Source organism: Plectropomus leopardus, chromosome 17 (genome assembly GCF_008729295.1).
Source record: "Plectropomus leopardus isolate mb chromosome 17, YSFRI_Pleo_2.0, whole genome shotgun sequence".
In the NCBI taxonomy this organism is placed as follows: domain Eukaryota; kingdom Metazoa; phylum Chordata; class Actinopteri; order Perciformes; family Serranidae; genus Plectropomus; species Plectropomus leopardus.
Window position 1 is genome coordinate 15506299 of NC_056479.1, and position 26338 is coordinate 15532636.

At 40.4% G+C, this 26338-nt stretch overlaps 1 protein-coding gene across 3 annotated transcripts in view; it reads right to left on the minus strand.

Moving 5' to 3' along the window:
* Positions 1-294: 294 nt before the first annotated feature.
* The window catches only part of brd4 (bromodomain containing 4), a 38976-nt gene continuing 12932 nt past the window's right edge, over positions 295-26338 (minus strand). For 2 of the 3 annotated variants that reach the window (XM_042504785.1, XM_042504783.1), the window contains exons 2-19: positions 16367-16760; positions 14896-15033; positions 14667-14802; positions 14229-14560; positions 13430-13804; positions 13199-13327; positions 12376-12606; positions 12055-12284; positions 10805-11136; positions 10545-10640; positions 10070-10456; positions 8467-9258; positions 8273-8370; positions 7531-7681; positions 6748-6878; positions 6409-6614; positions 3715-3976; positions 295-2812 (exon numbers count right to left, since the gene is read on the minus strand). In XM_042504785.1, the coding sequence (XP_042360719.1) occupies positions 2744-2812; positions 3715-3976; positions 6409-6614; positions 6748-6878; positions 7531-7681; positions 8273-8370; positions 8467-9258; positions 10070-10456; positions 10545-10640; positions 10805-11136; positions 12055-12284; positions 12376-12606; positions 13199-13327; positions 13430-13804; positions 14229-14560; positions 14667-14802; positions 14896-15033; positions 16367-16621 (4350 nt within the window). In that variant the 5' untranslated portion in view covers positions 16622-16760 and the 3' untranslated portion in view covers positions 295-2743. The remainder of the gene's footprint in view (positions 2813-3714; positions 3977-6408; positions 6615-6747; positions 6879-7530; positions 7682-8272; positions 8371-8466; positions 9259-10069; positions 10457-10544; positions 10641-10804; positions 11137-12054; positions 12285-12375; positions 12607-13198; positions 13328-13429; positions 13805-14228; positions 14561-14666; positions 14803-14895; positions 15034-16366; positions 16761-26338) is intronic. The other variant, XM_042504784.1, reaches the window with a different exon arrangement.

Here is a 26338-nt window from a genome sequence, read left to right on the forward strand (position 1 = left end):
TCAAAGTATGTTCCATAATTATTATCATTACCATGACACAAACAAAGTACCATTGTTATACATAAAAACTCAAGAAGATCCAAGAAAAAGTAACAAATGGTGGCATGTGGAATAATTTTCTGAACTTAAGTGAAGTTTGGGTTACTTTCATTCGAAGCAAGTACATTTGGCATGTCTAAAACAGACAATAACAATGACAAAAAGGCTCTTGAGAATCTGGTAAATGAGAATAAACAAGCTGATTCTTACATACCAGTGCCAGGAGGCATTTCATATCAAAAAAATGAAACATAATTTAGTTTATTTTTTTTATTTTCTATAAAAGAGATGAGTTTATTCAATGATCATAACAGACTGAATCAGAGACCTCGATAGACCACTCACATACCACACAATAAATCGAGGAAAATGTTTGAAACAAAACCCCCAAAACAGAACAAATGTAACACAAAATAAAATACCTGAATAAAGCAAACTCTGGGCTGAGCTGCGGGTCAGCACATTCTCTGTAGAACTCATGGCACATTATGTCCGACAGTTATTGTGAAAAGGAAAAAGAGGCTAAAAGGAATGAAGTTTTTTTTTTGTTTGTTTTAACCCTTTCAAAACCAGTCTAATAATAAAAATTCTATATTCATATATGGTGGACTTCATAGTAAATTAAAAAAGTGACTTAAGCACAGGAACAAGTTCTCCTGAAGTACTGTTTATCTGTTTATTCTCCTCATTGATAGAATGCTTATCTACATCGGGGAACATGCCTCCTGCACCACACACTTAAAATTTTTTTAAAAAATAAACAAAAACAAAACACAGTCACACAGCCGTCCAAATTTACACAGTCACACTCACAGACCAAACGCTAGTGTGGCAACGCTGAAACATATCTACCTAAAATCCGCTGATTGAACAAAATGCGAAAGTCGTTGTCAGATGTGTACACTCATAGAAGTCCAGCTAAAACTAAATTTAAAACCCGAATATTGACAACGGGTGAAATATAAAACGCTGTCTTTTCCTTTTTTTTTTCTTTTTTAATTACTTTTTATTTTTTTTACACAAACTCTTTCAAAAATCTCCCACCCCGTTCAAATATTACACCACCCACTCCTGACCTACCCCCTTTTCTAAACCCCCCTCGAAGTGTAATATAAGCCAACGAGAATTGCAATACAATACAGGCACTGGAGAAAAAACACCATAAGAGACGAGTGAGGAGGACGAGATGCATTCAGATTCCAGCCCGTCCCCGGTCCAAAACAATGTCTCCGAGAACAGAATTATAACTCACATCCACTATAATCGAACAAGAACAAAGATATAAATCAAAACTGTTTTTTCAGAGTTTTCTGTTTCTTAACTTTTGTCTTTTTATTTTGTACTCTTGACAGTGTGCCCTCGGTGAATTAGAAGATCCTTCCCGTCCCTTAAGCTATTTATTTTCACTAAACCTGATTCAAGTTAACAGCTACAGAAAGTGTTTGTCTTATTCCCCTGATTGTTCCCATCCTGCCTTCAGCACTCTACCTGTTGTCATTTGATCAAAACCTTCAGGTGAGATCAGAGCGCACACAGAAGGAGCAGCAAGGGGCGACTCATCTTCTCATTTCTTAAATGATCCAGTAGTGTGACTGTTGCAAACAGGCTGATGATACCCAACATTATGTCTTGAAGTGTAATACAAATAATGGTGCGACACTTGTAGTGAAAATCCCGACTAAACCTTCCCCCCTATTCTGCGAACAAGTTCCTGTTGTAAATGAAAAATACAAGGTAGGTTGAAAACTTGATTCTGTCTTTGATAAATACTTGCTGGAACTATGATAATGCATATATTCAGGGTTTGTTGTCACGAGCTACCTACCATGTTTTAAGTAATTTAGCATAAAAGATAATGGGTTTGTTTGGCATAGACATAGGTGGAGGAGTGTGATGGTGTGATTCAAAGACCTAAAGAGGAGAAAAAAAAAAGAAAGATCCAAAATAAAACAGTTATTGTAGTATAAGAAAATACTTCTTTACAGTAGATACTAGATGATGAAAAAAGGTCTGCTCCTACTCCTGGTTGTAAATGTTATTGGTTTTGTCCACATGTTCAGGCCACAGAACATAATGGTCTGTTTAGGAAAAGAGGTGTAAGGCAAACTGTACCTTCTCTGCTGAGAAATATACATGATTTACAGTGTGGAAGTTGCCCCCCTGACCCACCCCCACCCACGTCATTTGTTCACTTACAACAATCAAAACAAAACAGAACATAAAAGACCAGTCTTCTTCACCACGTCAGACATCTGGCAGTTTCAAAAACACCTCTGCGCAGTCTGTCAGTACATTATCAGAGCATTTTCATAATTATTGGGATGTCTTTACTCTTGCGATTTATTGTTGCTCCCACGCAAAATGTTAAGAAGCAAGTGACAAAGGCAACTGTGCCGAAAGGGTCCTCTTTTCCGCCATTATGAGATATCAGGCAGACGATTCCCAGGAAATGACATCCGAAACAATGAGATTGTCCCCGTGTATTGAGTCCACAGGGGGCACAGTGAGCTGTGTGCATCTGTCCAGCGTTTCTTTATTGAGGGCCCGTCACATCTACATAACAGTCTGTGTCCCTCTTGTGGTGCGTGTCCACCAAATCTCTCTTTAGAGGAAGTTTACATTATCAAACGTCTTTCTTTCTTCCTTTTTTTTTTAGTTTTTTTTTTTTTGTTTTTTTGCACTTATGTTTCAGTTGCTCCTCTCCTCAAAACAGATTCTCCTCAAAGATAGCCATTAAGTCACTTTGGAAATTCATGTCAATAGTTGCCGCCATCTGGAGAAAGAAAAAAAAAACAACAAAGCATTTCCATTACGTTCATTATTTTTTAACTGGAAAACATCAGTAAGAAATGTAAATATGATTATGACTTGTCATTGCTTAGGTTTGTGTCGAAATTAATCTATGGTGCACATCTTTGACAATTCACTGTTTTGTATTACATGTTACACATAGGGAGCGTTTTATTGTGCGATTAATTTGGTTTGTGGTTTTTACACTTTTTTCAACATTTAATACTATGACATGTTTTTCGAAATGCTATACAATGAGGGTTTCCCAGGTGACTCTCGTTGTATATACCAAAAGGAACTCCAATTCTCTCAGAGCAATTTGCTAAAAGAAAACCAAATAAAAAGTGGCTTACATTATCTTGAGCCCCTTTCCCACCAGACAAAAACCCACTAACATCTGGTTTTTGTATTTAATGGGAAAGATCACAATCTGCATTGACTTCCACATCAAATGAATCTGCAGTCGTCACTAGTATTTATACATTTTGTTATCTACACCAATTATCAGACCTGCCCGCGATGTCGAACATGACACATCAGACAAGAAAAGAAGAGGCATACTCTTCTACTGGCAATGACAACGATGGAGTCTACTGCTTTTTTTTAATGGTTATCTTGCTTTTTTTTTTTAAAAAAAAAACTGAATATATTCAATAATTTTGGTGGAAAAGGGGCATAAGGCTAAAGCAACTTCAGACAGACTATAAGATGCATCAAACCCTTTTAATTAAGTGTTGCAACTGTTGCAAACTCGCATCGCTTGTGGTACGAGTAGTTTTGAAGCAAAACATCTGCAGCTGGGTATTATGCATTTTTGTTATGCCTCCTGTGTGTGAAGGCCTTTAGCATCACAAAACTTTAGAGAGTTGAAGATAATCATCTCACCGCTTCTCGCCGCCTCCTCTCCTGCTCTCGGCGGCGTGCTAGCTCCCTCTGTTGGTCGAGTGGGTTCTGTGCGGCAGGCTGAGGTGGTGTGGGGGGTTGAGGAGGCTGCTGAATGGCAGCAGGCTGGGGCTCTTGTTGCTGCTGCTGCTGTTGTTGTGGCGGCTGTTGTGTAGGAGCTTGAATGTGTTGCTGCTCCAAACGCCTTCGCGGCTCCTCGTGCACCCTCCTGCTTGGCTCCATAATGTCTTCTTCATCTCGACCTCTGGAAAAACCATTCAGGCCAATAATTCACACCAGGTGAAAGCATCATATTTCTGCGGAGGGTTCACACCTGGTCTCATCCAAGATGTGTCGCGGGAAAAATGGCTGAGCTAAATACAAAACTTACAAGGCCAGAAAAAACAAGATCACTTAAAAAGGTCGTTATAAAGTCTTAGGACAATATCTAGTTAAAAAAAAAAAAAATCACAAACACATCATTGTATAGTATATTGTTACACTTTTCATAAAAATTCATAGTATAGTATGTTCTGAAAAAAATAAATAAATAAAAAAGTTATAGTACAGTGTCTTTAAAGTGTCCTTCAAAAAATTTGGAAAAATTCATAGTATAGTTTTTCTTTAAATTTAACATAAAAAATATTATAGTATGTAAGTCAAAGTCCTAAAGAAGTCATAGTATGGCAAGAAATCCAAAAAAATTACAATATAGTTTGCCATTCATAAAATTCATTAAAAAATTTAGTGTAGTATGTTGAAATCACAAAAAAGTCTGTATGGTATAGCTTAGTATGTCATTCAAAATATCATACAGAGTCACTGCACGTTGTTAAGAAAACCTTGAAAAAGCCATAGTATAATATGTTGTTAAAAAAATCATTAAAAAGTCATTTAAACGTATAGTAAGTCGTTTAAAAATCATAAAGAACATCATAGTAAAGTATGTTATTCCAATAAATCATAAAAATGTCATAGTATAGTGTGCTGTTCAAACATACATAAAACATTTAGTAGCCAAAACTCTTCTATTAACTTTAAGATATTCTATTTTTCAAATGAATATCTCGTTGTTCTGAGGGCAATGCAACAAAGCAGAGCAACCTCTGGGGTGTCATTAAAATAAATCAGTGAAATCATACATCCGTTATTCCTACATTAAAACAATTCAGTTAATTCACTACCAGTAAATATAGCCTATCGATGTTTCCAAAGCCTGCGTATTTAACTGAATTATCACTCTGTGCAATCAATATGCACATAGTGAAGGTGACAAGTAACCCAACACAGACGGAGTCTCTGTAGCAGCTATATAATCCTGCTCTGACTCGCCTACGTGACGCGTCGCATCTGTGCTGCATTTCGCCCAAAAGCCTGAGCTTTCAGCAAGGTACAGTACAAGATGTTTATCATTAAGAGGTTCAATGATTACAATATCTTGACCATCTGTGGCCTATTAGGAAAGTTGTTAAACATCATAAGCTTGGCCTTGTCAGTTTCAGATGAAGCAGGGTATTAAAAAGCATCGTTGAAACTGCACTGTAATTATATGTAATGGCTTAAACAAACGTAAATAACTGTTCTTTCTGGTGCCAGTGGTTTAAAAGTGGCCACATCCCACTGACCAATGGATATACAATCTTTTAATTTATAGACTTATTGGTATATTTTTCAGGTTGTATTTGACATCTGAGTACAAATAGTCAGCCCTCAGAAAACTTGAATTAACCCACTGCGGCCGGTAAGTCCATACTCCTACAAAGAAAGTTGTTCCACTGTCAAACATCACTGGCCAAAGAGAACATAAACTATCGAAACTTTTTCGAAAATTAGGAATTTCATATATAAAAATATAATTAAAAACATGAGATATACTCTAAAAAACACTAATATTTTCCATATTTTCTTTCTTTTTTCTATGCTGAAACAGACCTGGAAATGACCAAAGTCAAATTCCATACTTTTCCACACTGTGTGGGAACCGTAGGTCCTAAAATATGGCCACTAGAGGGTGTAAAACATCACCCACTAGTACAAGGTTTCCCAGGTTTTACTTGTCATCCATGGTTCCCACACATTTTCATGGACAAAATTTCAAAACTTTTCCACAACTTTTCAAAGACCCAAAATAAAACTTCCATTTTGGAAATGTATGCACATCACTGCTTCTGCAGCGCTTGTTAGCCTGGTTACTGGACTTTTTACACACACGCTGGAGAGTTTCACTTCCCATAACAAATGCCGCCACACTACATCAGATAAACACATAACCTGTCTTAAAGGGGAAGGCTTGGCCTGTATTAGTTACAAAAAATGAGAATTGTGCAAGTTTTCCTACTTGTATCAAGCAGCAAATACAGTGTTTTAGTTAATTTACCTTAATTGGCATCGTATGTCTTCTGATGCAACTATATAGCAGTGATATATATATATAATCTATTGTGCAGCGCTAAGTCAACATATATTATAGCTACATTATGTTAACAGCTAATTTACAAAGAAAAACCCTGCAGATATGTTACATTGCATGGAAGGTTATCCCCAGAAGTTTTAATAACACATAGCAAAAATTGCATTACCTTTCATAAACTATCAAATATTTTTGCTTCATTACGCTTTTTAAAGACAGTAACTTATGTGGTAAGCATTTATCTCATTTATACATTTTGTCTTCAGTCTTTGTCTGGAAAACCTTACCGTAGTTTGTCCTGTTCTCTGCGCAGTCTGTCTTTTTCCGCCTGCTCAGCTTGGGCCTTCAGGGCCTTCTCCCGCTCCTCTTTCTCCCGGGCGGCACGGCGGAACTGCTCAAAGCTGTCACTCGATGACTTCACTGCAGATAAAGGTGTTGATGTAGACTTTTGTGCCAGGCTAGCCCATGAGCCCATATTCTTCAGTTTCACATCCTGACGAGACATACAAAGACAAGAGGAAAATTAATTATGAGTTATTATCAAAAATCTTGCAAGATTCAATACAATAAAATTCATATATTAAAAACTGACAGAGGTATATGGGATAATTCAAAACTCTACCCACCTGTACTTTTTTGGGGGCAATGGGCGTTTTGGACTCCTGCTTGAACTTCTCCTTGTCTTGCAGAGAGGCGGGCGGTCCACTGGACTCTGAGGACCGGATGACAGGTCGCAAGCCGTCCATGGACTTCACATCTGCTCGACAAAAGCACACACAAGCATTGTTTAACTAGGGCTGGATCCGAATATTCGGCTATAAGAATATTCCTTTATTGGGTTGGTATTCGGTTTTCAATTCGTTTTTTGGTTTGGTTTGTGCAGAGGACGAATGTCATTTTAATATTTGTGAGAAAATAAAGAAATAAATCTTATATCTTAGATTTGTTGGAGATAGCATGCTCTGCTTCTGTTTCTCAGGGCTTTGTTGGGTTATTATGAGTAGTTTGATCTATAATCATTTGTCACAAGCTGTGTAACATCACAAATGCCTGAGCCCTATCTGCAGCACAGAGCGGGTTAATTTTATTATATTCCTTAGTGAGGACACTTCATTTCAATTCGGATGCACAACAAAATTAACCACTGGGCACTGATTAGCGTGTTGGGTAAGAGTTTTTTAACTTTACAAATTAGGCCTATAATGTGTCACAACCGCTGTCGAGCAGTCAGAGGGTGCAAGGTGTCCTCTATCACCTGACACTGATAAATGCCGCCATGGCTTACCCCCTGTGCGCCAACCCAAGCTTTGATGATTTGCTGTTGATCAATGCCAAAGCTCCGGAGCACAAACAATGGTATCGGCACAGATGTAATTTTAAGAGGAGAAAGAAAAAGTCGTGGTACTCACTCTGTTGGCCGTGGCCTGGTTGAGAAGGTTTGTTGTCAGGATGTTTGTGATGGTCAGGTCTCATTGCAGGGTTAAATGGCTCTCCTCTCATCACTGGTGATGGAGGTAGTTTCTCCTCCTTTACCCCACCGTGGTTCCCAGGGGCCCTCTGCTGTATGACAAGCAAATGTCAGACACAGGAATGTGGAGACATAACCTGCTCTAAACAGTTTCGAAACTAGAAATGCAGCCATGTGGTTGTATGCCTCCGCGCACCAGTCAAGTTGCACTTATAGTCGACATCCACCTCTGTGAAAACAATCACCTATACAATCAGCACAGTTTCACGGTGGGCACCCTAGGTTAGTGTCACCAATTCAGTATCTGACCAAATGTCTCCTCTTTTGTTCCTGAGTTATGACTTTTTGTTTTGCAGAACGTTATAATGTCACAGTTGACCTTGACATCTTGATATAAAATGTCAGTACTTCATCACATCGTATTAGACATTTGTGTGGAATGTGAATTCTTGAGTTATGACCAAAAACGAGTTTTATGAGGTCACAATGACCTTGACCTTTCACCACTAGATTCTAATCAGTTCATTCTTGAGTCCGAGTGAATATTTGTGTCAAACTTGAAATTCCAAGGCACTCTTGAGATATCGCGATCATAAGAATGTGCTGGATGAATGGAAAACCTGAAAACAAAATGCCTCTGGCTTCAGCCATCGCCGGAGCTTAAGCCAGAAAAGGTTTCTCACCTTTTTGTTGTGAGGCGGAGACTGGTGAGACACAGGTGGATACTGGGGAAGTTGTGGGGAATGCATCATGAGAGGGGATGGGTTGTCCCTCATGTGACCTGTCAAGAGAAGGATGGGTTGTAAAACTTTAGCCATCACATATCAATTTTTGCTTCTACAACCAGTTACAAAATACATTCGTGACATTTTCTCACCTGCGTTGTAAGGGTCGGCCTTGGTCAGGCGAGGGGAGGGCTGCTCTTGCTGCTGCTGGATGATCTGCTGTGCTTTGTTGGTGGGCATGGATACCTTGTGTTGTGATACCTGGGGCTGAGCAGCTACTCCAGGACCCTGCTGGTAGTTCAGTTGTTGCTGTTGAGGCTGCTGTTGCTGCGGCTGAGCGTGCTGCATGTGGCGGGCCTGGTGTAGAGGCATCTGTGGGGGCGGGGCCTGATGTGACGGGGCTGGCTGAGCCGGGGACTGAATGGGAAGCTGGGGAGCAGGCAGCGCAGTCTGAGCGGTAAGTTGAGATTGTCCCTGAACAGACTGCAGGAGGGAGATCTGTCCCGGTTGTTGTTGTTGATGCTGCTGACGAGCTTGTGCCTGGAGCGACTGCATGGACTGCTGGGGCTGACGGGCTTGCTGGAACTGCTGCAGGTATAACTGTACTTGGTTCAGAGGCGTTGTAGACCCCGGCTCTTCATCATCCTCCAGCAGCATCTGGGGAGGCTGGGAAGACAGCAAGCCTTGGGGTGTGAGCGTAGGAGGGGACATGGGCCGCTGGTGCAGGGGCTGAGGAGGGTGGAGGATCTGAGAGGGGAGCTGGTGCTGTGGTGGTGCTGCTGACTGGGGCTGGAGCTGCTGCTGCTGTTGCTGCTGCTGCTGCTGTTGCTGCAGGGTTGGCTGCTGCTGAAGAGGTGCTGGTTGCTGCTGAGGGGGTTTTGGATGCAGAGGTGCTGCCTTGTGACTGGGTCGAGAAGGCTGCTGAGGCATGGAAATGTGCAAGGCTATGGTTGCACAGTTCCAGGAAAACAAGAAGAAACATACCATATTATTTGCAAAATTTGTTGTTACACACAATTTGTTGTTATCTTGTGCCTGGAGATCATTTTATGGGATTATTTATTACAGATACTACTGCTGCATCAGTGCTTGTTTACATATTTTCTGAACAGCAAAAAATGTAAAAATCTAAAATTGAAAACCAAATGGCTGTGCTTATCACAGCAGTGCTCTTAAATGTTTCATTTATTTTAGGAATGAGGTAGGATTTGTGTTCATCTGAGAGCAGTCCTCCATCTGTTGGTTCTCCTAAATTCAAAAACAAAGTTTCTGTTTGGAGCAAGATCAAATTGGACTGAAGGTCTTTGCACACCATGTCCGTATTTTTATCCAGGAAAGCAGCATGCAAAAATATATATGGCATTTCCTTGTGTCAGTCATGTTTACACGCTGACCAAGACACTTTCCCTGTCATAGTTTTCAGAAAAGGTTTTACGTTTCTTCACAGCTGTCAAAGCCTAGAGAGAGCTGTTTGACCAAGAAGCAGTAAAGAACATGTGGTGTAACCTGCAGCACGGATAACTACATCCATACCAAAGGAGAGAAGCACAATATTGGATTTTTTGCCAATATATAACAATTAATTTGGCAGATAACCGACAGTGTGTTAATTCTGAGAACCAGCTGGGGGCTGGTTTACTTTTGAGAGCCATTATTTCTGGAGGGACTGCAACTGCACCTGCAGAAACAACGAAAATCTAAGCAGTCATTAATACTGTACCTGTCAAAAGTGCAGCAGCCTGCACGCAGCCTTACCTGGAGATGGGAGGACGGGATGCTGGTTGAGGAAGGGGTGGGTCTCAGGGGACACTGGCCCAGCAGAATGAGCGTTGAGGTGTGGAGGTGCAGGTGAGGAGGAGTTGCCTGTGTGGTGGGACAGATGCATGAGGGGCTGGCCAAAAGGCGGCAGGGAGTCAAAGCTCGTCTCCAGTAACTGGGAAGACTCCAGAGCAGCTACAGGGGGAGCAATGAAGCCTGCAGGAGACGGCTGATGCTGCTGCTTCATCTGACTGTTAGACTGAAGACCTGAAACTTGGGAATGAAGCCCAGTCTGAGCAGCGCCACTCTGAACATGTGCATGAGGATGTGTCTTTTTCCCCTCCTTCACAGACTGGCCCTTCTTCTTCTGATGCTTTATTATTCCTGAAAAAAGTGAAAGAAAGATTAGAAAACTAATTCTGTTTTTTTTTCCGTTATTAGCATTTGAATAGATACATGTGCAGTCAGCCACCTGTCCCCTCAGCTTCGCTGTCAGTGCTGGAGCCACTGCTCTCTGACGAGGATCCAGTCTTTTTGGAGGTTGCCATGGACTCCACAGGTTTCTCAACTGCAATACAACAACTACGTTTTTATGCACTTCCACAATTAAAGCATCAAATGTGACACTCCTCATAGTAATTTTCAATTTCTAAGTAAATTAGGGAATCTTACACTTTGCTTTTTACACAGAAAGTGACCACTTCACCTTGCTGGTTTTCTAGAGTTTTTTACCTGGAACCTTTTTCTTCTTGCGAAGGCAGGAAGACACGTATCTCTCCAGCTCGCGCAGAGTCGAAGGCTTTAGTGTCTCAAAGTCAATCTCGATCTCATCAGGGTTTGAGTTTTTGAGTGAGGGCTCTCTTGACTGGATGATATGCACGACACGGCCGAGCTTGTCACCAGGAAGCTTGTTGATGTCCAAGCTTAGCTGCCTCTTCTCCTCATATGTCATAGGCTTGCACTTTTCCCCTGTAGCTGACGACCCAGCAGCCCCCAGATCGTCTTCCAGGTTGGGAACCGGCAGCACATTAGAGGGATGGTTGCTTTTCATCGCTTCCTTTTTACTAGAGACAAAACATACATGTGTAATTCATTAATATGTAACACTGAATAGTCTTTACTTTACATAACTTTTTGGAATCACTGCTCAAAGTTAATTAGTTAAGTTAGTTAATAAGTAGTTATTTTTTAATCCAAGCACTTTCCAGTATTGTCCAGACCAGTGGCAACCCTGTTTAAAGCCATATTTCCTGTCAATTTCTAATAATTTTTGATAAGTAAGTTAGACACACTGTATATCAGCTACTTTATATCTAGCAGGGCTTCAGCTTTGGGGTCTTGGTCACCCTGTCAGCATTTACTTTGTCAATACAAGGTGATGGTTTCTTACTAACTTAACCCCTACATTGCCTTCTGTAGCCTGTTGATATTAACTTGCCCATACTTGAAAAGTTAAAAAAAGTTAATGGTTCCCAACACTGCTGGGTTCAAAACCGAGGAAACGATCCCACATAGTCCCAAAATGAAAGCTTGCCGTCTTGTTTTGTGTGTGTATCACATAACCCTACACCTTAAGTACACTGCAGGTGTTGCCATGATAAAAATACATTCTGCAACACATCTCCGCCAACGCTGAGCATATAGCAACATAGCCAAAGGATCAAAAACACTCCCTCAACATAAAAATGTGTCAACTCAAAGATACCAACCAATCATCTTCTTAGAATACAATAATCAACATTTTAAAGGTAATATCTATTTAAGAGAAAACGCCTATGTAAAACATGTCTTCAGATGACTGAGCTTCAAGAATTTACTCTCAACCATGGCCGCAATAACACAGTGAAATCATAAAACCATAACAAGAGGGGGTATCCAGAACTGAGTGAGGGTAATACTGAATTGAGCAATGCCAAGCGAATGGTTAAAGAAGCATCTACTATTGGGGAGCTGCTCTGACAGGCAGAAAGTTTAACACCCACCTGGGTTTCTTCTTGGGAACAACCTCTTTGTTGTTATTGTTACTGGTCTTGGTCTTCTTAGAGAGCTGAGGAACAGGTGTAACATCCTGGATCTCATCTACAAGGCCAGGCGCCCCTCCTTTCTTCTTATGCTTTTCTTTTTTCTTCTCCTTCTTTTCCTTCTCTTTTCTCTTTGGTTTGCTGGCTTGTGGTTGGGACAAGGCAGCCAGCTGCTCGTGGACAGCCTTCAGCTGTGTCAAGAGAAGACACCAGTTCTCAACAAAAGTAACAAGGGCTGGACAACTGAATTATCACCACTGTGAAACCACGCTAGTCACTGACCTGCTCCTGGAGCTCTGCTAACCTCTGTGCTCTCTCTTCTTCAGAGTCATCTGTAGAAGACTCAGACTCAGAGGAAGAGTCACTGGAGCTATCCGAAGACGAGGCGACGTGGGCCAAAGGAGGCTGGGGCTTAACAGGGGCAGGATGGTGAAGTGTAGGAGCTGGGGCGGGAACAAGAGGCTTGCTCTCAGGTTCATCCGGCATCTTGGCAAAGCGCATCTCAAAGACATCCTGTAAAATGGAAAGCAAACAACAAACAAACAAGCTAAGCAAAATGTATGTGTTTGCAATAAGAGACTGAGGATTATCTTCAGTAACTGGGTCATGGAAAGAAACACTGCTATTGAGTTTTTCAAATTAATTTTTTGGGGCACTTTGAGTTCCTTAAGCAAAGTGCCATCTGGTTTCATTATGTTCCCGAGAAGGAAGACATCTTTACGGCCGATATTTTTCCAAGACTCAGGAATGCACACAAAAAAAATCTAGATGGAAATCTAGAAGAAAAAATATTTATTTTGAAATTGGGGTGAACAATGCCTTTAAAGACAGAAATTAGTGAAATGTCATAAACTGAGCATGTGGCCAACAAACCAAATGTACATCATTTTGAAGTTTAAGAAAAAGCTGTAAATTCATGACATCCATGACATGCTGTAATTTCTGCTCACCTTTTTCTAACTTAGCACATTGCAAGCATAATGTGCTGTAACTACAAAACATGGATTTCAGTTATTATGATACTGACTACTGGAAGTCTATATTAATGAACTGCCTGTTTTTTTTTTACCCAAGCAACACTGTTTGCATGTTGAACTATATTTACCTGTAGCTTACGTGCCATAGCTACCACCTCGTGGTCTGGTGGATTGTATTTGTAGCAGTTGGAAAACATTAATCGTACATCAGCAGCAAACTCCTGAGGTTCCCGGTATTGCCTGTTCTCCAGCTTGGCCTTTTAAAACACATCAAGAATATTAATTACTTGCAATGCCACATATTCTCTCTACTCAATCTCTTATTGCACCATGGATAAAGTACACTGTCTTCTACACACCTTGATAGTGCTGAGGTCCATTGGATATTTGATGATATCGTGATAATCGTGTAGTCCCAGTGCATCCACATCAACAGGTTTGTAGAATGGCCAGGCGTAAGCAGCATGCTTCTTGGACAGCATTTCTCTAACCAGACCAGCGCAGTATCCCAGCTGATCCTGCGGTTTGGGGCTATGACCTCCACTTGGTCCCATCCCCATTCCTATGTGATGCTGGGAGTCTGGAGCATCCTTCTTCATCAGTTTTGAAGGCCGGGAACTCTCTCGCCTGGGTAGTGTCTTCCCAGATTTGGACTCTGCCGGTGAGGACTCACTCAGTTGGTCATTTGCTGTAGGCGTTGTAGTGTCAGCTTTCCTTTTCTGGCTCTTTCTTTGCTGTACAGATGTCAACACAAAAGAGAGCAGAGAGGTTGTGCAAAAGGGGAAAGAAATAAGGGATTAGAACGAGATGCCGAAAACAGGAACTGTCTGATACTCTCAAAATACAACTATGTACAAAAGTCTTTGGCTACCTTAAATTTTGCAATTTTAGCAGTATTATAATGATGATACATATTTATTTTTCAGTATTCTCTTCACTGAAACACAACCAGAACATACAGGAAATATGTAAGTAGTATTAAAAATGCAAATATTTCAGAATAAAACAAATTCAAACGGGCTAAAAACCTGTGTCTATATATACATACACACATTCTTATTACAATTTTGCTAAAACAACAAATCTATGATTGCCTAAGACTTTTAGCACTGTAGGCCCACCTGCCCAAGCATATTTCCCCATGTCAATAACACTCACTTTGGTCATAGTCTGCATCATGGGGGCAGTGCTCTGGATGGATGCTGGGGGAAGGGAAGTCTGAGCAGGAGGAGGCACAGAAGTCATGATGGGAACTTGAGGAGCACAGTCTGACTGGCCCAGAGAGTAGGGAGGTCCAAGCTGTGGCGCGTGGCTGGGTAACGATGGGGGCACGTGGGACGGCAGGGCCTGCATCAAAGGCTGGGGAGGTAGTGAAGGCGGGCCCTGCACTGGTCCTCTGGTCTGTGGTGCTGATGAGAGGTTCGACAGACCACGTGTTTGAGGAGTCGTGGATGAAGGATCAATGATGGCCCCTGGTTTCAAGTTTAGACCTTAGAGAGAACAAGAAACATAGATAAATATCATGTCACACAGCGGCTGGCTCCAAGAACATGTGTTGATAGAAAAAGATAGTGTTTTAGACGGAAAATCAATTACCTGCGTCTCTTCGGCCCCGGCCACGTCCCTTCCCTGTCATGACAACAATCTCGATTTCTTCCTGAGGCATTTCTGTGACCCTTTGGAGGAAAACCTTCTCGAGAGCCTCAGCCATTAAGACTATGTCATCTCCAGGCTGCAGGGGGAGACAAACACTCTTAGCAAAAGTGGAGACATATCAGAATCTTTGGCATTTTATGTCAACAGCTCTGGTGTCCAACTACGTTACCTTGTTGTATATGTAGCAGTTGGTAAACATCGTGTTGAAGTCTTGGATACATTCTTGGGCATTCCAGTAGTAACTGTTCTCAAGCCTTTTCTTGATTGTTCCCATGTCCATAGGAGTTTTGATTATTGTGTAGTAGTCCTGAAAAAATTGCACACAAGTTTGTCCACAATGTAACTAAGAAACTCTGTATTTCCAACAACCTGACGTTCTCTACCGGCACACTGGAGGTACAGTAATTTTTTTATATGAGGCTTGAAAAAACAACAATTACAAAATGCCTCTCTTTTATTCCATTTTTTTCAATTTATTGTCAATTTCATAATTACCTGAAGTTTGGAGAATTTAAGATTTTACTGCAGTGCTAACTGTCTGTACACTTCCGAATCACTATTGCGTCAGTGCCAAAGTGATGACATGACATTATCCGACAATAACTGCTGTCATTGTCAGCAAAGATATCACAAACATCGAGATGTGTGACAATGTTTAGGGCGTTTTAAAAGGACAGTTCAACCCAAAATAAAAAATTACATATTTTTCAATGCACAATCTAGATTGTTTTGTTGTGAGTTGCCAAGTGTTGGAGATATTGGCCATAGAGGTGTCTGCCCTCTGTCAACTATAAAATGTATTCTTTATAAAAATGTATTCTTTATTAAATTTATTATTTTATTAATCTATTAACTGAGTCTGAGTAAGGTTCATATTTTAAATCTTAAAGTTCATAAGGGAAAAAAATCAAAATTCTTGAATTTAAGCTTCCTAAATGTGAATATGTTCTGGTTTCTTTACTCCTCTATGACAGTTAACGAAATATCTTTGGGTTGTGGACAAAATAAGACATTTAGGGATTTCATCTTGGTGTTAAGGAAACACTGATAAACATTTTTATGATGTTCTGACATTTTATAGAAACAACACAAACAACTGTTTGCAGCCCTTGCAGAAAGAAAGTAGCTCCTACATGAAAATTGCTCACAACAACGTCTGTGGATTTTCTTTAGTAACCAGGTCATGACTTCTGGAAAGAGACATCGCTGCTGAGTTTTCTCAAAGGTATTTTTTGGTGCTTTGAGCACCACAAGCCGAGTGCCATCTAGGTCCATCATAATTAAGAGAGGGCAGACTTCTTGATGGTCTATATCTCTCGTCAGCTCACACTAAAACAAATCTAGATTGATAAAGGATAAATGAGCATAGGAGAAATGTGTATTTTTGACTTCAGGGTGTACTGTCCCTTTAAGAGAAAGTCATTTTAAAGCTTTTCAGTCACTGGTTTTCGACAAACTCTCTGGCATTCATTTTGTTCATTAATAAGCATAAAATATACTCTGGTCCAAAAGTAGGTCTATCTATAATGAAATTAATGATGATGATGATGATGATGATGTTGCTAGTGAGGAAGATGATGCCTAATGTGTCCACGAAAGAGGTATGTGGTATCATACAAACAGAGTAAGTCAGTACTCACAGGCAGGTTAAGTTTGATCGCATCCACTGGTATGTGAAAGGGCCAGGCAAACTGGTGCTTCCACAGGGCCTTCACCACCACCTTGAGCAGGTACTGCAGCTGATTGGTCTGGCGCTTTGGCCTGTTGGGATTGATGTACTCTGGGGGTGGGGGGTTGCCAGTTGGCTGGGCCTGCCCCTGGCTGCCGCTGCTGCTGCTGCTGCCCGACATCTGCGCTGCATCCAGGCCGTCCCCCATTCTGACAGGGTTGGGCATGGGCTCGGGCCCCAGAGCGGGAGCTGGAGCCGCAGGGGCAGGTGTAGTGGTGTTGGCAGGACACCAGTTCAGTCTTGGCCCCGGCACAGACTCCACTGACAGAGCACCGCTGATCCCATTGCACTCCTCGCTGGACTCTCTGGAAAGGAAAATCACATACTGCTATTAGCATATTTTTATAAGCCTTCAATAAAATTTCACTTTGGCAGTAACAGTCATCAACAAAATACCATAACTAATAACTACTCAGTGGATGGTTAAGTATACCTCTGATTTTGCTTTTGCTACAAAAGGTTGTAGCATACTCGTCATTAACCACTATTTCATTGTGAAATATTGGAGCAGCCACTGTGCTGTCCAGTCATGGACAATCAGTACTGGCAAGCACCTCAATGAAAATAAAAACATAGAAAAATGACACCCAGGGTTCAGTATTTCAAAACATTTAATGTCGCTCAGAATTATCCAGATAGGATTACATCCCCTAATTGGGTATTCAAACCTGGGAGGTGTGATCCTCCGGCAAATTAGAATATGGATTTTGTCAAACAATCCTACCAAAATCCAGATCGAATGTCATTTTGTGGCATTTTAAAATCAGAGATAAGCCAGTTTTTAAAACTAAAAATCAGGATAAGCCTCATCCTGCTGGAAGGGTGGATCCAACACAGACTCAAGGTGGATGTAGAGACACACAGGACACATGGCGCATGTTCAATCATTCCTTGATTCAATGCATAATAAAGTGCGAGTAGGTCCTGTAAAAAAAGTACCCATTCTTAATAAAACAATTAAACAATAAAATATTTCTAATTAGAACACCAAATACTTCCAGGTTGTTGCAAAATGCAAAATATTTTCTGTCTGCATCATGCTTCATTATATCATTGAAGAACACAAGGCTCCTCACTGTGATGAAGGGGGGATCATTCACAGCCCAAAAAAGACTGCCCTGACCTACTACTGGCAGCACTGCAACCATATGGACCTGCTGGACAGTCAATGAAAGAAACTCCAGGGAACCTTTATTGTACTTTATTTTGATCAATAAAAACAGCAGTATGCTGACAAAACAGCTTTGTGTTCTTGACATTTTTTTTGTCATTTTTTTTTATGATCACTGGAATTGTCTCCTTTTTTTTCATCCGACAGCCAATAAAATAAATATTCGCTACGTTGGCTCTGATGCTATCGCCCATCTCTGTTTGTTCAGCAACTGATTGGTTACACATCATGAGATATAGCCTATCAATGCTGAAGGCTGTTGTTCCACAAACAGAGACTAACAGACTGGAGCGACTCCAATCAGTGAGCAGAGCTTGTGTCAAAATTAAGACAGCAGATACTGCGGAATCACAATCTAATATAGTGAAGTTTACAGTCTGTTAGTAATACAAATTTCTAGATGACTCAGTTGTAAGAGTATGAGTAGTGCAAGGAGGCAGTGAGACAGCCACTGAAAACGGGAGGTAAATCTGACAAATTGACAAAACAGACATTTCACATGCCTGACGTGTAATGTAGACTTGCTGATGCGCACTCAAATCGAGTTAGACTCGTACATGAGTCAGCTGTTGCAGAGACTTCAGTCTGCACTGTAGTTCAAACACTTCCCTAATAAACCAGATCATTATACAGTAACAATGGGTTTCATGATCTCACAGTTTTTCTAATGTGCTAAACACTCAATCTACACCTTCTTCCTTTCCCTTTCTCTCTGGCCTCCTCTGTGATTTTTTTTTTTTTTTAGAAAATCCCAGTTAAGGCTATGGTTAAAAGCCAAATACAAAAGGATACTTTATTTTCATTTATTTTGAACAAACACTAGTGCAAGGGTCAATGAAAAACTAAAAGCTTTTGCTAAGGACTGAGGTAACATTTTACCCGCAGGAAACTTTGGTAAACTATTTTTATTGTAAAATTAAGCAACATTTCAAACATTCCTGTAATACACTATACAAATAATAAAAGGCTACCGGTCACAACTGACGATAGAACTGAAAAGCATCTCTTATTTTCTAAAGGTAAAAATGCCCCCAAAAATAAATGGAATAACTAAAAGTGCACTTAGTAGAGTGCAAATCTCTGTCTGACTGCCACCAGAGCTGATAGCAGCCACTCTAGAAAATTCCACCAAAAGTGCAAGATAAAACCTGCAAAATCGGGCAGGCAGAACGGTCCACTCTTGAAATATGGTTCTGCTGGACGCACCGGACCGTGACCCCTGTATCGCTACAGTTTAATTCAAATACATGAACTTTTACAGCCCAACAAGTTACTGATGTACATTTTAATTCAGAACTTCAAGGTGCTTCACCTGCTACCAGGTGCTTAAATGAGTAACTAGACTCAAAATAAAGGGAGACAACAGAAAACAGAATATGTTGTTCTGTTTTAGCAATTTCATTTCTATTTTGCATAAAAATCAATATATACCCACAAAAATCACGCAAAAGGTCACAACCACATGCATTTAAAGTGGAAAGCTTTACGTTTTTAACTTTTCATTCAAATGAAAGAATCCAATAGTTTCTGTAACTTAGCGTTACTCAATTTTGACCTTTCGCCACAGATCACCTACATTCAACTGTGTGGAGAAACTCAGCCACAATATGGGTTCTAATTTCAGTGCAGGGGTTTTACGCAGTAACATCAAAAACAGAGTGACCTATAAATGAATCAGTCCACTGCTACTGTGGACAGTAATGACAAGTGCAAAATCACTTGCTCATTGCGTAATTACTCCTCTGCTGCGAATAGCTAGAGCTGGACCTGGGAAAACAAAGAGCACAGTTCTCTTCCTGCTTTAGTTGACGCACTTCCTTTTGTGTTGTAAATTGATGCTTCATTTTTCCGAGGAGTTCATACCCGGAGGCAGGCAGAATTGCATTGTGAAAACTAGGCTAACAGCAAACAAATTTTAATACAGTTTTTGTTTCATTATTTTATAGTCATTACATTGTGCAATCAACATTAAATTCACAAAAAAATGTTTAATCAAAAAAGTTTCAAAAAGCTTCAATTGTGATTTGAAATCTAAAATAGAGGATGTCGTACTACTACGGATATTGATTGAAAAGTGTAAATGCACTGCATTCAAAGGAGCTCAGAGGATTAAGTTTGGATCTAAAATGTGTTTGTGTGCTCTTTGTCTTCCCACTCTGTCTCAGGACCTGGAAGTGTTTAGGGATGTGGGCGGACAGAGTTGGGGGGTGAGGGGGAGTTGGCGTCATCTGGCAGCTGGGGGACTGTGTGTTCCACTACGTAGCGCTAAGTCCTACATAATGTCCTCTCCCAGGCAGTCAGAGACAGACATTCAAGATATACACAAAGGCTGTTCATAATCATAATCTGGAAACACTTGACTAAAAATAGACTGTTCTGGAAAGAAATACACTGATCATAAGGTTGTAAATTCAGGCATCTATTAGTCTCCAAGTCTCACACACTGAAATACACCCCCACAACAGGCCCTTAAAGATAAACACACACCACAGTATAGATCTGTGACTAATCTCATTCTTGATGAGTCACTTTGTGAGAAGGAAGCAGTTTGCACACCACATGATCACTGCCTTGGCCCGAGGCACTTCAACACAGTGGAGAATTTGACTAACTGACCAATATGTTGAATGACAACACATGAAAAGAAACAGTTACAGTTTGACACACATGGTAGTTCTGCGGCTGGAAGCAAGACGACCTCACAAATAAGACCAAAACAATCAAGCTCATAACATGTCCAGGCCCAAGGCACGAATGTGCACATCGAGTCCATGGCTTATTACCAGCTCAATACAGCCCAACTTTAAAGCCGCGTAACTTTGCTCAAAATACACTTTCATATTTCAAAGCTTTGTTGAATTTGATTAACAGAGATTAAACAAATAATGCAGACTTGAACATCCTTAGCCTAACGACTTTCAGTGTCACCAGCTTTAGACTTTCAGCCTAACCAGCCATTCCTTGTCGTACGGAAAACCACTTCCAGCATGCACACATCACAGGCTGTCAGCTACAAGGCACGTAATCCAGCCACATTTAACATGAGAAGTGGACTACACGGAAAAAAAGTTTAAAAACAAAAAAAAGAATACACATTACTGACTCAGTCACTCAGTTTAAATATCTGTCAAATCAGTGTGTGGTGTTGTGGCGAAGAAAAGGAAATAAATGACAAGCGTCCACATGGCTGCAGGGTTGTGCCACCGTATAATTATAGAAAGGGAAAAAAATCGTGACGGCCGTAGTCAGAGCACGTGCTGTCAAATAAACAAAACCTGCTTCACGATTGGTAGAACAGCAAGATTTTATACCTATGTACCTATAGAAAGGAATGAGATTTACGGTGGACGGTGGTTAGCTCAAGCTGGACCATTTGAGTATTTCCACTTTGGTCGATTGATAGGTGATTGTGACTGATATGCCATGGATGTTACAAATAAAACATGCTGGAAAGTTGCAAGTCCACTTATTTATGGGGTCAAAGGAATTAAAGAAATGTTCAAAAACAAACTGTTAAGGGGAAAATTTATCAAAGCAGAATCAACACCTCTTTGACACAAGGCTATTTCACTGGATGCACTGGATTGTACAGGTGTTCATATTATATAGCACCTACCCCTTTTGTTTTAGAGATTGCATCACACAGCTTCAGCTGCAACCATTTCAGCTAGAGATATTTCTACTTCACTATCAGGTGTATAACAATTAATCACGCAACTCAAAATGTCTTGCCAACTACCAAATATTTTACATTTCCTTGAGATGGGTTTGTACTCATTCTGAGGTAGCTTTTGTACATAGCAATAAGGCCTGAATTTCAGTGTGGCTTGAAGCAAATTATATTGCTTACCGCAAATCTAGCAGTTATAATGCTGGAAATTCCCTGCACACATTTATAGTTATGTATGCTAAATTTCAGCCAACGTTTGTTGCCGTGCAGGGTGGACTTAGTGAAATGCTGCATCAAACAGACTGACTTCTACCCTGTCCCTGGACAACACACCACTACTACAAGGCCATGAGCCCCGTCTGCTGCTGCAGCACCTCTTGCTAGCATATATACAGTCAGATTTTAATAATGTGAAGTTGAAGTAATGCAAGGTTGATAAAGCACTGGTGGAAGGCCACAGGGAGTGTCAAAAACGTCCGAGCCTGATGTCAAAGTTAAATACATTAATTCCCAGGCTTCTCAGACTGTAAGGCGAAGCAGCGGTCCAGAGACAAGTTTCAGGCTCTCGGTCTATATTTACGGCTCGATTTCAACTTAACAGTGAAATGAGCTGCTTTATTTGTAAAATGATGGGTGCAGTGTCTTTTACCAGCTTATGTTATAAAACGCATACTTTAAGTCACCACTTTGATGCTGTTTCCCATACAGCTGGAGAAGGGAAAGAATAAAGCATAGAGACAAGAGGGAGCCACCAAAAAAAAAAAGACTAAAGGCTCAGGCATACTTTCTGCATTGAACATCCACGGACAGATACAGTTATGTGCATGTGGTTCTATTTCATAAAACAACTGACAGTCTGTGTCAGCCCACTTCAGAAGTTTGAGCTTACTATTCTCCTATTGCCAGCATCAGGTGAAAGTGAAACTAAACATGCTGCTGGGTCTGGAGTGATGGGCTATACAATATTAAACTTAAAACTAACATCACTGGTGAGGCGGCTATGGCTGGCTTAACAGCAGCGTTTTGTACTAGACTGGAGTTTGGATCGTGATTTGAGCATGCGTAGTTGATACATTTGCTTTGCCTGCAGTATGCCTAGTCATGAAAAATGAGCTGCATGTGTACGTCCGTATAAGACTGTTGCAGAAGGGTGGATGATGACATGTCAAGCGGACCAACCAGACCCTTGTGGGCAAGCAGACACAGAAACTGTTAATTGGCCTTAAGGACACACTCAAGGAAATGACCACTAGAAAGGAGGATGAAGAGAAAACAAATTGCAGCAGTGTTCAGAGAATCCTGACTAGAGCCTCGAAATGCAATCTGAGTAGGACATGGACAAGGTATTGGTTAGAGTAGGTGACCATTTTGAAAAATGTATTTCAGGCACTGAGCAATATTTTTTATGTTAGCCAAAAGCTAAACCAATTGCCTAGTTCAGGATTAGGGAAAAATAGTTTTAGACTTCGACCACACAAAAACAGCTGACCTCACTATTTGGGCAAGTTAGCAGGAAGACAACCCACCAATGTGACAAGCTTGCATGCTTTAAAAAGGAGAGTTTTGTTAGTATTCATTTTTTAACCACGCCTCAGGAAAAAAAGGACACTTCCATATAAAACTCATCCACTAAGGGACTAATTTACAAGGAACCCAATTACATTTTAATGCACTGCAATACAACAACACAACTATAAATACTACCTGTGATCGTCAGAATTATTCTGCATTATTTTTATATTTTGTTCTCTTAAATGTGCAAATGGTAATGGAATACAATTTAATCCCACATCAACACCAACCACATCCTAAAAAGGTTTTTTTAATTATTAAAAATGCATTGCATTTATGGCATCACTATTGTACTGCATTGTATTACAGCATATGAGTTTCTATTTTTCTTGTTACTTAGTGTAGACTACTGCTGTATGACTGTGTGTGCCTCACTTCTAACTACACATGTCGACAACAAAGAGCCTTTTGTTAAGATTGAAATGTGACAGATACTACTGGGGGTCATGGTAATAATTATACACAAATCCCTTGTTCTGTCCAAACACTGAGGCAAGTATATTGCTGCTACACTTATGCAAGAAATCTGGAAGGTGCTGGCTTTTTGGCACAAGCTGAAGGAAAGATTTCGAGGAAAATGTGTTTTGCAACTCTGAATCTAAGCCTACTGAGGACACAGAAGAAGCAGCCGGTATGAAGTGAGACAGCATTTCCCAGAAACACAGGCAGGTAGAGTACAGATGGCTGGGGGCACCAGACAGACATGTACGACACCAACAGCTGGCCCTAAAGGAAATCTTCCACAAGGACAAAGTCAAAAAAGGTACCCACAATATAAGCCTGATCCAGCTGGTCTCTGGTGCTACAAGGAGCAAAGTCTCATCATACACACACACAAATTCTACCAGATGGTCCTCAACAGCTTATTAAAATCAGCAACAAGCTCTCACAGCGACAGTCATTGACATTACAGCACGGCAACGACAACAAGTGTAAACACACTTCTGGGAACACAGAGACAGATGCAATAAATGAGCGAGCATAATCAACACCTTCTGTAGGATTCAAACATCTGTAGTACAGTGAGAGGCAATACTCCCAAATGACTCCCTGGCTTTTCAGTATATCAAACTTCCCTCCAGTTTATCATGTCTGATATTTGTCTTTCATATACAAAAGTTCTATTTGTGAAAAATGTGAGACAATCCCACATGGCCCGTCATTAACTCAGAGACAAGTTTTAGTTATCGGGTTACAAACTTAAATCACCTAACATGTTAAGTTCATCCAGAGCATGTTCTACTACAATGATCAATTCTTTATGATTGCATATTCACTTGACAAATACTTATTTTAAGAGTCTGGAGAAATCCTTTTCCTTCTTTCTTTGTTCTTTGGAAACCATTATAATAATATGCAAAAGGTTTTAATTCATGTTAAGCTACATTGATTATTGTCTCAACAAGTACTGTGTTATACCTCATTGAAACACAAAACAGATGATCACAGTGTTTTCTGTGGATTTTTTTTTTTTCCAGCAGTGGTGCTTAAGTGCATGAGTTTCGTTTTGCAGTGCCAGAAGATATTTAGCGTGTCTGGTGACACTAGAGAGGTTTCAGACAGATATTTGTAAACAGCTGTAGATGTCGAATGACGTTTGATAAAATGCTTTCCATATCCTATACGCTGTTACAATCGCTCCTGCACGTAGGAGAAGAAATTTACTCCACAGAAGTTTTTAATGCCGTCATCGGTTCTTTTGATCGGCCCCCTATTTGGAACAAATATTGGTCAATAATACTGGGAGGCCACTCGAATGGGGCACCATTATCTATGGGAGTCTCGTTTTGTAATAATTGCTCGTCCCTGACTCTAGATGCTTAAAGTAGAGATAGCAAGTTATTGCATGTGGCGATTTTTACATAACATTGTTTAGCAGTCCAGTGGCACAGCTTAACGCATATAGAGAAAAGCAGACAGAGTTAGAGGCAACAGGCAGTTGACCTCTTACCATTGCTGCATTTCTGTATGACTATAAGTAATTATAAATGCTGGAGTCAAATATCTTTTCCTTTGAATTAAGTACACAGCCTACTGTATTTTTCCTGTCAGATCTTTTTATTGAAGCCACAGCCTCAAAGACTGGAAGTGCATCATGTTGCAAGGTTATCTCAGGACAGTCTACTGCAGGCATAAATGTCATGTAGGCCTTTCACCCAAACAGACCCGGAGAGCAACAGGACTTATCTCTGGGGAACAATCTCAAGAGCAAAAGGCCTCTTTTGTTCATTTTGTTCAAAGTAACATTAAAGATTAAGCCTTTTTACTATAATGCAGCGGTTTGATTTGTGATCTGCTGGTGTTTTGCACAAACCCAGACAGAAACAACATAAACATGAGCAAGGCTGAATGGATAATGTTTGTTCTTTCAACAGATTTTGAAGTGATATTAGGAAAAGGAACTTGTTGAGCCTGTTTTTTTTAGTTCCCTATGTTTTAGTAAATGACCCTCATTTACTTATTACCAACTAAAGTGAAGTTTAAGTTTCAGTTTGTCTCTCTCTTTTTCTCTCACAGTAGTCTGTGATAACTTTATATCTTTATAGAGCAAGTTCATTCGCAATGCCAGCAAGAACACTAAAGTGATGTACTGTAGGCAGGCCAGCAGTTGGTATAGCACCATTGCCTTTTGCTTTGTCAAGTCGTTGTATTTCAACTGTTGCCTAAATGTTCGGTAAAGCCTGGACTTCACTGTCGGTCAGTTTGTCCATGTTTTCTTCCATTTATTTTGTTATCAGCAGTTGCTTTTGTTTTGTGTTTTCTGCTCTTTCAATAGCTAACATGTTGCTGGTGCTGCAATGGTTGTGTTTGACCAATCACCATAGACCTAAGCCTGGACCATTCACTGTACACTTACATCACTCGTGGTTTCTATTCTGCTGAGAGTATCTTCTCTGAAAAGAGGGAAAAAAAAGTTCCTCAAAACAGCGTTCTATGAACTGCGCTTGTTTGTAGTTCTTGCGGTGTGGACACAACAAAATCGAGGGTTCTTAAAACTATGAATAAGTTCCTCTGGTCTAAAAACGCTTCATAACTGTTTTGGAAATCACATATCTTTTTAGATCCCTGATTTCATCAACACAAAACTACTCTGAAACAAGTATTGCAGGTTTGTACACATCATGAACATCATTTTGCTTTCACTTTCACTTCAAGTAATATTTGATTTTGATGTCAATAGTGACTTTAACTAAGTTTGAGTGATACTCAACCAGCCTATAAGATAAATTAGTGAACCATTCTTGACCATTGACCTATTGTCCTGTTGAAAGAGCGATGTTGGCATGTGAGACTAATCAAGTCTACAGAAGCCCCCGACAGAGGTCAATCAAGAGGTCCACTTCCTGTTGCTGCATGTCCTACATCGCTCTTAGCTCTGGAATAACAGTTGACCTTTGACCTGGACATACATCACTGCAGACTGCTGTGGAATGTTTTCTGGGAAGGAAGTGGCTCTGGTTACTGGGGTG